The 14,265-nt window shown below is 36.1% G+C and overlaps 1 protein-coding gene across 1 annotated transcript in view; it reads left to right on the top strand.

The window, feature by feature from the left end:
• The window catches only part of pard6gb (par-6 family cell polarity regulator gamma b), a 63,015-nt gene that overhangs the window by 11,966 nt on the left and 36,784 nt on the right, over positions 1-14,265 (top strand). The window contains exon 2 of the mRNA XM_056480082.1: positions 1,681-1,903. Within this exon, the coding sequence (XP_056336057.1) occupies positions 1,681-1,903 (223 nt within the window). The remainder of the gene's footprint in view (positions 1-1,680; positions 1,904-14,265) is intronic.

Raw genomic sequence — 14,265 nt, 5'->3', positions numbered from 1 at the left:
GCCCTTCCCCTTACCCTTACTCCTCGTTTTGTGCGTTCATGTGAAGGGGTAGGGGTGTCCCAATTCTCTTTAGCTTGAAGGCATTGGGCTATCCATAGATTAGTATATATTTTTTGTCATTATTACAGATTTTTACAACAAATAAGCACATGTTTTAATATATTCATAACCGCGTTCGTGTTTTATCATCATGCTTAAAAAAACAAACAAAAAAAACGCTAAAATAAAAACCGCAAAATTTCGCTATATAATCTCTAATAATAACTCCTGTACAGCAGTCCCACTGCATTCTGTCACTCGATGACACTCGAATACCCTGTCACAAATGTCTAGTGGCTGAAAATAAGCTTTTTATGGTGTCTGCTATAATGTTAATGTTGTTTTCTTGTGTTTACATAGATGAATATGGCCACTGTGTAAATGCACAGTACAGTTTCGAGCTTATTGGCACATTAGATCATTATGATAACATAAAATATGCCTTCAGTGATTTGCTGAAGATAAATACCAATATAACCAAATAATACTACTGGAATAACTACAGCAGTCGCGATCGTCTGATATGAAGCAAGAGATCGTGATGACGTGTGCATGTGCTGTAGTAGTGCTGTCCCAATTCTTAGGGGTAAATTTTAAAGCTCTTCCCCTACACACTCTGTTTCAAGGGCCAAGGGAAAGGGGTAGGGGTACAAAAATAGAGTTGGGATTGAGCCATAATCTTTAAAATGATGTATATTACACATGTAGCAAATATATGTCAGGTTAGTGATACAACAATAACAGTGGAGCATTAATTAAATTATTATTTTCCAATGAGCGAAGCAAATCCTCCACCCTGTGTTCATTGTTCAACTATTTTTGTCTGACTTTTTGGAACAAATTTCATTTGGTATAATTTGTATCTTAATTTTAATGTATATTTTGTTGGTCCGTTTTCTACAAAATAAACAAAAAAAATTTGAGGTGAAGTTCAAACCAAGGTCTGTTTATATGCTTCAGTGCCAAAACACAAACTGCTCTGTTAAATAAAAAATTTATATAAATAAAATTACAATGAAACATTCACAGTTTCAGAGTAGCTTATATCCCTTATAATGTAAAGCTTTGTTATGGCTACACCTGGCATCCAGTACTTTAGCATCTTTGACCCACAATAATAGAGCATTTAAAAAATGCTGACACCGGCTTTTAAATTTGTAAATTCTAGTGTTCAGTTTCAGTATAGACACATCTTTGGCACAGCTATTCACAATCATCTCTGGCTGGTTTTCTAGACTGTGTATCATTCTCTGATTTGTCAAGACGGTGTCATGACCATTACATTACATTATTTTCAAAACTTGAGTAGTTGAACCTGCACACACCTGTATTGGTTTAAATGGTTCATTATAATGATATCAATATATTTATGGGTGAACAACCTGACCTTATAAAACAAGTATATTGAGTTGTAAGATTGTGTTGGGACATTATGGAGACGTACTTTTTTAAAAAAATAAAGCAAACATGAAGGTCCATCCCAGCAGTGTTGGCAAATTCTTCTGATACATCTTCTGTTAGTGATTACAATCAAAAAAAAAAGGATTGTAATCACTAACAAATCCCAAACGCTGATGTTGTTCAGCCATCAGGGAAGTCATGTTTTATAGCAGCATGCTGACTTGTGCCATTGTTTTGCAGTATGGAGCAGAGTTCCGGAGGTTTTCAGTGGATCGAATAAAACCAGGCAAATTCGAGGAATTCTACAAACTCATCATGACCATCCACCGGATCGCAAACATGGAGGTGATGATCGGATATGCAGACATTCATGGAGATCTCCTCCCCATCAACAACGATGAGAATTTCAGCAAGGCCGTGTCCACCGCACACCCCCTGCTGCGGATCTTTATCCAGAGACAAGGTACGAGCTCACTCGCTTCCTTCCCACCTCCTTTGTTCTTCATGACCCAGTTTTACCTTCTGCTGTTTTTCTTTCTTTGAGGTGGATGTTCCTGCTTTATTTGAAGCATTGTCTAGTGACACGTCTCCAGTTGCTTGAAGTAGTCAGATTATTTTAACCCATTTAATTCCACCATTCACATCTGGTAAAATGATTGATGTTAGCTTTGTCCAAAAACATCACATTTTTTAATTATGGATTATTATTAAAATGCATCGAAGTCACGTGCCTGGATCAGTAAGTTACTCCTGCATACCAGGACGCCCTGCATCACAGATTTAATTTTGTCTGACCCAATTATAAATCGCTCAGTTAGGGGTTAAAATCCTACAGAATGTAGTAAATACTTAAAGAACAATCAGGCAGATTCAACCCACAAATTCTGTGGTTGTGTGGTCAGGCAAAAGTACAGGGTAAACAGCATCACGTGATCTGTGATTGTACGCTGTGATTTGGAACACAGAGATACAAACACGCAGTCTCAAACGTGGCCCCCGCACTTAGCTATTATGCTGTCACTGTTTCCTTTTTGTTTTGTGTGTGTGTGTGTGTGTGTGTGTGTGTGTGTGTGTGTGTGTGTGTGTGGTGGAGTTGCTGTGGTCTGGAGATAACTTTCTACAGGAAAGGCTGCTGGTTTTTGATGCTTGGGAAGAGAGTGACAGTTCTTTCCTGTAGAGAGACTCCAACTCTTCCTGTAAATCCCAATACACTCTTAAAGAGAAATCAGCATCCTCTACCTCAACTGTTATAGTGTGGATGCTTTGGCCCGTCTTTTCAACATCTGAGAGTGTGTGTGTGTGTGTGTGTGTGTGTGTGTGTGTGTGTGTGTGTGTGTGTGTGTGTGTGTGGGTGTGTGGGTGTGTGGGTGTGTGTGGGTGTGTGTGTGTGTTCAGTAGCAGTAACTGCTTTCCAAACTTGTCAGTAATAGTAATAGGTGGATGTATTTGATCATTTTGAAATTGTTTTTAATGGATACATGTATCTGTGTGGTTAAATACCACTGAGTGGTACAATACGGTATGGTACAGGTCAGTACAGGTCACCTGTATCAGCCTAGCTTGCGTTTCAACTGCTAAAAGGGTACCAGTGGTACCCTTGTGGTGGGCATGGTGTACACCAGAAAATTTCAGTTGATGTCATTCTCGAGAAAATGTCCAGTAAAGCTGTCGGGGTCGTTCAAATATCATACGAGTAGCACTTCTCACAAAACCGAGGCTTTATACACATCAATACTTGTTTATAAATGTTCATTACCACCCTTTCTATGAATATGGTTTGATTATAATTGCAGATCAATGAGTGAAATAGCCTACGTCTGCGATTTACATAAAATAAATAAATGCAAATAATTACATACAGACCCTTACACTCTCTGATGTTACCAATTACAGAAAAACGACACACAGCATACATTTAGTCCTTATTTGGGTTCAAAATCAACACAAAATATAGCCCAGTCAGTGCAAACCTCTGTACCATCTGTATCTTTAATTTTCACCAGCACATGTAATCTCTGTTAGAGAGTATTTTCATCATTCCGAGTTCATAATGGTCCAAAAGATGATGATTATAGTTAAACATGGGAGTTCATGTTTGCTGAAACAGTCATTTGCTCCTTAAACCGCTCGCGCTTTAGACGGCCTTTTAAAAAACTATGGGGCACATGGCAGATTCAGCTCTTCTTCTTGGCTGTGTTGCTATTCATCAAGATGACGACAAGGTTTGTTTGATCTCGAGTCGATCATGTCTTGTTTTTATATGTATATAGTATTACGGTGTAATGTCTCAGCTGTGTATTTAAGATATGGGAGCGAGTGACGTATCTCTGTAAACCAATAGCGTTCAGCTGCGCCTCTACCTCCACCTTTTGGTTCCTTTTTGTTGTGCTAGGTACCCTTTCAAAACGGTACCCAAAAAGTGGTATGGTACTGTTGCTTTTAGGTATCTTTTGACAGGGGAAACAGCCATAAAAGTGCACCGAACTGTAATGTACCATACCATTCAGTGGAAATGGGCCATGAGTTTGCACGTGTATCAGTTGCAAAAACTGACATGAATACATTTTGTTGATTACTCCATCGTGTTAGGTTATGTCATAGTTCTGACTTCATTACTTCAATTCTGATTATGTATGTATATCTCACAATTCAGATTTGTCTCAGGATAAGGACTAAAGGTCTGTATGTGTGAAAGGGGCCATACACACACACACACACACACACACACACACACGAATGAACGTTATAAAACCTAAAGTTTGTTGTACAGTTGGCTGTTCACTTCCGTTATTTGGTATGGTTGCATTTTTATCAGGCCATACCAGAGATTGCACGAACCGTACCCCAGACCACATCTTTTCAGACGGACTTCAGACAGCGTTCACGCTAGCTAAACGTACCGTAAATTGATGTCAAACGAACCCGTGTGCGGCCATAGGTGCTAGTGTGAAAGCACACCTTTTTCTTATTCTATTGCAGAAACAAGCTACCAGATTTCTGTCATTTAAGGTTTGCATATTATTGTTTTGCTGATCAAATAAACTTTGGCGAGCATATTATTAAAAATATTAGTCTTGAAGTCCACAAATTGCTGAATCTTATTAATTATTTTTAATTAATTAATTGTATCTATTTAATATTATTGTTATTTTTATTATTATTATTTAAAACTAGACTTTGCTGTCCAATTCTGTGTTTAGATCTGTTCTCCGAGTATCTACAGCCTATTGAAAGCAGGTCACACTCTGCTGGTATGGTGGGCATGTCACACACGCACACAAAAGAGCCACGTGAAAAGAAACAAAACCCAGAGAGGCACCTCAGCAGGCTGGGCTGTGCTCATCTTTCCACTGATAAACCGCTTTTCTTACTATGCTCTAAAGGTATGAAGTTACGCTCCTCTCTGGTTATATGCATACTTCATATCTCTACGGTTATACAACCGTACAGTCCATTAATGCCTTCAAGCAAGATATACAAACTTATATCAAACTTCAAGAACAGCCTTCAAGCTGTTTTCAGTCTCGGATATCTTTTTATAAAACAAAACTAAATGTTTAGATTTTCACATATGCAGACATTCAAATAAAATAAATAAAGATGTTTTATTATGTAGATTTCTAGCTGTGGTACTTTTAACTATTGCGTTCTTTGAAAAATGTCAAAATCTTGGTGTTTTCACACAAATATTAAACAACTTTAGCACTGTTAATAATATAATATATTTGTAGAACAGCAATTGAGCATTGTAGAACACTAAATAAAAATCCATTGTTTAAAATTGTAATAATATTACAAAATTATTATTGTAAAATGACAACAACAATATATAAACATACACTTTTCACCTTCAATAGAAATGTGCGCTTAAAAAAACCCATTGACTTGCATTGAAAAAAATGTTTATCTTATCATTTTTATATTTATAATATGCTTTTCATACTGTGTTGTTATTACCATCATAAAATAAACTACCGAATACTGTTTTAGACATTTTGTACACCATTAGATCACCTCATAAGCTGCGTTTTAAAGTTTATATAGATGGATTTAACGTTTGTTTGTACTAGCGACTGGAATGTGGTCGAACCGTTCATGCATGTAAAGTTTTACTTCTCTTTGACGGCTTGGCTTCCAGGCTTGGATTACGTAAGTCGTGTTTTCTTGCAGGAGCACAAGCTTTTAAGTGGTCAGCAGGATTTGTACTATTATGCTAATTAGCTTCTTTGCTCGTATCTGTGAGTGCCATTCAGCGCTCATAGTGACCATTGTTGGACGTGGAACAATGAGGTGCTTTCTCACGCTTTGGCTATCTCTTAACCTGAGCGTGAGTAAGCTCGTAACACGCAGCGCTCGCTGGGTGATACCGGAGAGTCCCAGCATTCCTGTCACTCATCCGTTCCTCACGTAGACACAGATAGACAGTGAGTCAGTCATTATTCCTGAGCAGAGAGTCTCTGGACTTCAGGAGCCAAAAAAGACATTCAGACCACAGACGGACTGGGCTGCAGTTTTATGTTTGTAAGGGCTTCTCAAAAAAAGGGCTGTCTGGTTTATTTTTTGACACATACATAGTGCTTGTGGCTGAAGCATAAGTTTGCAATGTTGAGTTGGATTTTTAGTTGAGCAGCTTTGCAACAGATTTGTGGGAATCACTGCAGAGATTAACCATAATGTGTGAAAAGTGGAATCATTTGTGTGTGTTTTTAAGACCTGTGGCTGAGTTTTAAGCTTTTAGGCACAAGAAGTTTTAATTTTAAGTAATAATCTTACTGTATTATTTATAATTAAGTCTGCGCAGTGTTGTTTTACATTTGATTATTCATTTCCTGTGCCTAAATGCTCTTTAACTCTCATAGAAAACCAAACATCTGTTTTTTTTTCAGTTTTATCTTTGTTTTGTTGCATTTAGGGATGTAACGATTCACCCTGAGCTGGTTGAAAATGGATTCAAATATGCAACGATTCAATCTGCTAAAAATGTTGAATGAATCGTAATACACTTTTTGAACAGAGGGGGCGCTGTGTATAGACGCAAACTTGGTTTACCTGCAAATCAGCAGCGAGCAAGAGGTGGGGCGGCAGAGTAAAATGACAGCGGTGAAGTGCGCCAGACAAAACACAAACTGTGTGCAAATACTGCGAAAAGACATTTACTTGCACTAACCGAACAACGGATATGATGCACATAAACCTTTTTTTAAGGCGGAAAATAGATTATTTTGGGGAAAAAATGTGCAGTATTTAGAAAAAAAATGAAAGGGCTCTTCACTTTTTGTTAAAAAATTGTGACTATATCATGAATCGTGAGATTAGTATCGTAAATCGCATCTAATCGTGAATTGTTACATCCCTAGTTGCATTTATGCATGCTTGTAATTAGGGCTGTGCAGTTAATCCAAAATTCGGTTATGATTTCGATTTTGGCTTCTAACGATTATGAAAAAACATTAATCGTCATATACCTCCCCCTTTCCAGTTGTGCACATTTGTTGCTCTGCAAAGCTCAGTTTCACGTGAAAATGACTAAAAGCTTGTACTGTAATGTAACTTGCAACATGGGATTCACATCATTCATTGTTGTACATTCGATTCATTCATGTTTTTAAAACTGCGAAAGAGCGCATGCTGTTGTGTGTACGCGCTCTGAATCAGAGACGAGCAGAGCACACACGTCTAAAGTCATCTTAATGTGAGCGCTTTAATGGTCGAATACATGCACATTTGTGTAAAACGTGGTGTTTAGTGATTATCCATATTAACCCTCATTTGTGTAATAAACAAACGAGTTGAGAATCGAAAGACATGTGAAAGAGAAACCATTAATCAGAACTGCACTACTCATAAAGTGACAGTGCGCAATATATGCTACCGACTGTTTTTATCATTAAATAAACAACATAAGGACAAAATCACTCACTGCTCTTGACTGAAGGACTTTTGTAACTATAATTAAAGTTTTTTCTTACAGTGAAGATGCTTAAAGCACAAAATATTTGTTTAATATTTTTAATCTATTGTATTTATTTCCCTTTCCTTATTTACAGGGAGGAAAATAACTGTATATATACAGTTGAAGTCAGAATTATTAGCCCTCCTGAATTATAAGCCCCCCGTTTCCCCCCAAGTTCTGTTTAATGGAAAGAAGTTTTTTTTTTTCAACCCATTTTAAACATAATAGTTTTAATAAATCATTTCTAATAACTGATTTCTTTTATCTTTGCTATGATAACAGCACATAATATTTGACTGGATGTTTTTCAAGATACTAGTATTTAGATTGAAGTGCGATTCAAAGGCTTAATTAGGTTATTTAGGCAAGTCATTGTATAACAGTAGTTTCTTCTGCAGACAATCAGAAATATATATTGCTTAAGGGGGCTAATAATATTAACCTTAAAATAGGTTTCAGAATATTTAAACCTGCTTTTATTCTAGCCAAAATAAATCAAAAAGCATTTCTCCAGAAGAAAAGATATTATAGGAAATACTGTGAAAAATTCCTTGCTCTGTTAAACATCATTTGTGAAATATTTATTTTAAAAAAATTCACGGGAGGATGAATAATTTTGACTTGCACTCATAATCATTTTGAATAATCGTGATTACAAGTATGACCAAAATAATCGTGATTGTGATTTTTCCCATAATCGAGCAGCCCTACTTGTAATTTGTTTAATATATTTTATGCACAATTATCTCCCATTCAAATTCATCTTAATCAATCTAAATAAATAATTTTTTTCCGAAAAAAGCTGTTATATTGCCAATATTGTGCAGCCATAAAATCAAATAACTCCACTTTTTTGATGTTTGTTTGCATCATTGATAAAGAATGGAAAGTGACAGGTTTTTTGTTGCTTTTGAGAGCCTATTACAAATCAGATATTTTAAGGGATTACAGAGATGAAAATGCAAAACGTTTTGTTTATTGATCTTTAGTGGCTAACTAACTAAATTTAGGTAATAATTAGGTTACATTTTTCTATTAACTAACAAATAAATAAATAGTGTATCAAAAGTTGATAGTTTATGCATCAACTCATAGAACATTATTGTAAATTAAACTATTTTCACTGTGTAAATATAATCATTCATTCAATCAGTTTTATTAAATACTGGGAAATAAAGTTTTCTTAAAGAGATTGTTCACAAAAAATTACTCACTAGTTGTTTCTAAGCAAAATACTCTGTTATTAATTACTCATCTTTATGTTTTTCCAGTGCCTGAGACCTTTCGGAACACAAATTAAGATATTTTAGATGAAATCTGACAGCTACATCATAGACAGCAATGGTCCTAAGGAACCAAGAACAGTGTCAAAACATTCCATTCCAACTGTAAACATACAAAGCTTCAAGAACACTATTAGGGCATATATCTTTTCTTGCGCTTCAGGTCAGGGTGTTTACAACAGGCAATACAACACATTGCTATTACTGGCAGTGCAACATGCAAACATGATATTACTCGTAGTAAAAATGCACCTTGATCTGATGCTAAAGACATTGTAGAGCGAAGTCATTTTACCGTTTTATTTATTTTACTTTTTTTTTTGCCAAACAAACGTGTGTGTTGTAATTTGTGTTCCAAAGATGAACTAATGTCTTGAGGGATTATAGTGACATGAGGGTAAGTAATTAATAACCGAATTATTATTATTATTATTATTATTTTTTTGTGAACTAATCCCTTAACTTTAATTAAATTTCAATTATTCCTCTTCTTTTTCCAATCTCTACTCACTCACTTACTCACTCAGTAAGAAAGGTCACCAGTGGAGACTTCCTTTATTTAAAGGATGAGCTATAAAATGAGCCAAACAAATCCCAAGCAGTCTGAGTTAATTTCCTTTCTTTAGTTAACCCAGACATGGATTTGATCTGATGTAGCAGACACTGACTCAGGGTTTTCTGAAGCTCAGTAAAGATCCAGTACTCACCCCTGCAGAGGCAGTCACTGAGGGCTAGAGCATTGTGGGAAAGGGCAACCTTATGTGCACCTGTCCTGAGTTGTGGCTCAGGTAATGACTAATCTGGACTCAGAGGAATGTTAAGGATTCTTGAACGTGTACTCTAATGTAGAGAGAAATTAAATAAAAGTAGCAATGCAGCAACTACTTTTCTTATCCTGTAGTGTGATAGTAGATTGACGGTTTTTAAACTCATTCATTTATTCATTTTCCTTTGGCTCAGTCCATTATTTATCGAAGGTCGTCACAGCGGAATGAACCGCCAACTATTCTGGCATATATTTTATGCAGCGGATGCAATCCAGTACTTGTAAAAACCCATACACTCTCAAATTCACACACACACTCATACACTACAGCCAATTTTATTCAGTTCGCCTACACCTTTGGATTGTGGGGGAAGCCGGAGCACCAACACGAACACGGGAGAACATGCAAACTCCACACAGAAATGCCAACTGAACCAGCCGGGCCCGGAACCAGCGACATTCTTGCTGTGAGGCAACAGTGCTAACCGCTGAGCCACTGACATAAGGCTTTCACAGCTGTCTATTTGAACAAGCTGATAAAATGCCTGATGTTACAATGTCACTCTTGTTCTCTCTGAAGTAGCTCTTGCAAATCATATTCATTTTGTCCAATAGGTTCAGACAGTTTATTTAGATTGTCATGTAAATGAACAGAATCATGAAATGAGTTCCTGCACATAAGTCAACTTTTTAAACTTGGAAGCCAATTAAAATAACTTTTAATGTAAATATATATAGTTTTGCAAAAAAAAAAAAAAAAAAAAAAAGAATTGTCTATTTATCGTGGAATTCTAAAAAGTCTCACATAAATATGAAACAGCATAACTGATTTCAGTTCTTGTTAAAAGAACAAACTTTGGTACTCTATCAACTCTCTCATATACAGTAGGGCTGCATGATATTGGAAAATCTGACATTGCGATATTTTATTTTGCTGTGATTCATATTGCGAAATGAATGCAATTTCGACAGAGGATTTGAATCAAAGGAATTTCACTTGGTGGCCATTTTTAAACGCCCCTCAGGCAGTATGCTCAGGCATTCTGTTTGATTGGGGAAACATCAAATTCTCCAAAACTGTTTGCCAAGCTTACGATTACATTACGTATTTGGAATCACCAGTAAAATTAAACAATAACTGGCTCATAAGTTTAATTTCAAAACGTCCGAATCAAACAAAATCTGCATATTTTCAGGTTGCCCGAGCGAATGCGCACTTGAAAGGAAGGAGATCACGACACCGACTTTATTTATGGCAGGCAGTGTTACACATTATCATCCTCTGGATAATGATCGTCTGATTGTGCTGGTCTTTTGAAGTAATTCACAACTTGGTCTTGATAGCGAATCTCCTCCAGAAATGACAGAGACTCTTTGTTTACAAGTTTGTGGGTGTTTGAGTAGTTGCTGTCATGTGATGTGCATTTGACAGGACGCACTGTACCTCGCGTTCGTTTCATACAGATTACAAAACCAAAAAATGTTTGTTTTCAAGTGCACTTGGTTCATTTAAAAGCACAGATTTCAAGCTTTATGAGGATAGATTTCTTATGTCTGTGAAGCAAGTATTCACTGAGATTCTAGTGTGTTTGTTGACCACCAAACTGTCGTAAAAGCACACGTCTGGTCTCCCGGAGAAACATCAGTCTATAGCGATTAATGATTGGCTTCTGTACTAGTAGGCGGGGCTTCATTCTCCATATTGATCGTTATACTTTTCCCCATTCAAAACTATACAAATGACATGTCTTGTGTATTCTATAGTCTTTGCTTGAATAGCTCTATTTGGAATGAAATCATTAACTTCGATTGATTGGAAGAATTTTGTAGAGTAGTGAATCAAAGAAATTGCGTAAATGAATAAGATAGAGCAAAGATAAAAAAGAAATTAGTAGTCAGATATTCAGGTACAGTAATACGACATGATATTTTGCCCTCGATAATGATAAATGATATCAGTGAAATATCGCAAGAAAACCATCCACAGAATATCATGATATTTGTAAATTTGTATTTCTTTTATTAACAACACATATATTTCTTAGAATTGCAACATTGATATATGTTCGATCCGCCATTGCGAGAAGCGTCACCTCATGCATATCGCAATTTTGTCCTGGCCCTATTATTGAATAATCAAGTTTAATGTAAACACTGTACATTCTTCATTGCTGATTAACAATAATAATCCCAACTCCACATTAGTGTTGGCGATGTCAACCAATCTGCCATCGCATGATGTCTTGTGTGGAAAAATTGCGATGGGCGATGGCGTCCTCGTAGGCGGTGGTGAATGAATTATTTATGAATAATTAATTAATTCATAACAACTTAATTATTTGTAGCCTTCCGTTTCAACTACCTGACCCGCATGGTCTTTGTTTTACCCATAACCCATAATCATAAATAAATAAAGATAAGTTACACACAAATTACCACCTGTCAATTGAATATCATGTTTAACAACTATAGTAAGATGCGATCCAGCGGGATATCCTTGATAAATTGTCTGACATGCACAGCTCTCTGGGGTTTTGTGCTCAAAGCACCTGCTGACAGCTGGAGCTCAGACGTGCGCATTTGCTGGAGCGCATGCCAGTGTGTGTATGTGTATGTGGTCACGTGCGTTTTTGTTGGTATAGTGTGGACGGTGATCTTTTCAGAAATGCTAGATGAAACGGCAGTGTGGACGTGGATTGTTTTCTTTCTAAAATGCCACTTTAAAACTAAAATGTATTAGTGTAAACGGAGCCGTGTGTATTTTTCGCGAGCAGGTTGCTGCTGCGACGGGGGCAGGGCGGAGGATCACAGTTCCGGCTCAGCATCGGTGATGGACGATGACGGTGATTTGACTGTGATTGGATACAATGATCATCGCTTTTCTATAAGTAATAGAGGGGTATGAATAATTTCAGGCTTGACTGTTTCTACTTATAGAAAAGCGATAATCATTGTATCCAATCACAGTCAAATCTGTGAACGTAATAGACAGTTGTGATTAAGAAGCTGCTCAACATTGCTCAGATGTTAGCAGGAAATTGACTTTTTTTCAGTAGTGATTGGTACTGAAGTCTACTTTTGACAAGCCTGTTGATAAGAAGAGTTGTAGTTGTAATTGTTTTAAAATATTACATTTTTACTGTATTTTTAAACTTATAAATGTAGAATTGGTAAACAAAATATTTGCAAAAACACAAATTGTAACTGCCTTCATACTGTTTAACAGAAGAATTTTTGACTCTCCCCTTTAAATAGCTGTTTTTTTCAGCCTGTATGAAAAAATAATAATTGCATAAGGGAACATGACGCAAGAGTCTGGGAACACAATGACCCTTAGGTTTGGTTTTCCCTATGGATTCACTCCATCATGTTTGTGACATCATAATAAACATGTGCAAAAGTTGACTTTTAAGGTTTGAGCAGTTCATTTTTGTCATGCAACATCTGTTGGCCAGCAGAACATTTGAATTGGGAGTGTTTTATTTTTATATATACAGTGAAAGTATAAGGGGAAAAAAGGCAGACACATGTTTTTTGTTTATTCCAGCCCAAATTAGAAATGAAGTTGATTGAAAACACATGTCCTGTCGGAAGTTTTCATAGTGTGCTAGAGGCACGGTTATGACTTTATTGTTGATTATATGTCATATTATTTTTACATGAAGACTATTCATGAATGCAATTTAGTCTGTTGTTCTTTACTTGTCAGGTTTGAGTTATTTTAGTGGTCTTTGTTTTTGATGGTCAATCATAACCATAATTGACCAACCATACTGACATTGCTGTCAAGGGTTAAACACAAGTTAGGTTCAGTGGCATGTATTTTGTAACCGCAGACAGCCATTTCAGCTTCAGCTTCTCAGTTTCTGAAAACAAACAAAATGTGTGTTTTTGAAGATGTCTAAATCTGTTCTGGGTGGATGCACTTCTGGTTGGGGGTCAGAAACATTTGGGTATGTTTCATGTAAACAGCATCCTTCTGTTGTTTTGTGCATGTCATGTGAATGTTACTAAAAGTTTCAAATCACTCATATTTTGTTAACTGTTTATTTAAATTGTGATACTCTATCCAATTGCGCATTCAAATGGAAATGGAAATGATCTTCAACGAAATGTCCAAATATTCAAAAATAATGTATTCCATTTTTCATTTTTTTTATAGCTGAGTTGTGTAAATCATAGGACCTGTGATAGTTGTACCATTGTAGAGTCTGCATGAACGAGGTTCTTCAAGTTCACAGTGACTAGGCAGAGACTAAATACAGGACACACAGAACATCAACAAACAAGACATTTCCTATCTGCATTTTCTGCTTGTTACTGCTGTTTTTGGAGACACAGAGGCTGAACTAAACCTAAAAAAACTCCCAAACAAAGAGAAAAGTGCAAATATATTTAGATATAGATGTGAGTCTGTTTTTTTTTAACTGAATTTATTGCCCCACACTAATAATACACTGTTAATAAACAACAAATCTTACTATAAATCAAAACTTTATGCTAACAATATGATAATACATTTACAGTAAAAATGTACAGTAAACTTCTGGTTAAAAAATGTGAAAATCAAACATCCAAAAATGCGAATTAACTTTGCGCAAAACGGAATTATCGCATAAAAGATTTTACCTTTTGTAAACAAAAACACAACCAAAAAAATGTGGTCAGTAGGCATGGGCCGATATAAGATTCTCACCGTAAATAACCTTAGATAAAAATATCACGGTATTGTGATCACTGCTCTAAAATATGTTCTTTTTTATTGTCTAGGTAAAATACAAGAACTTTTTTCCCCTTTGAACCCAAAATATTTTATTTTGAGA

This window comes from Danio aesculapii, chromosome 19 (assembly GCF_903798145.1).
Source record: "Danio aesculapii chromosome 19, fDanAes4.1, whole genome shotgun sequence".
NCBI classification, from domain to species: Eukaryota; Metazoa; Chordata; class Actinopteri; order Cypriniformes; family Danionidae; genus Danio; species Danio aesculapii.
The sequence above is the reverse complement of the archived record's forward strand: the minus strand, read 5'-3'. Positions and strand labels throughout refer to the sequence as shown.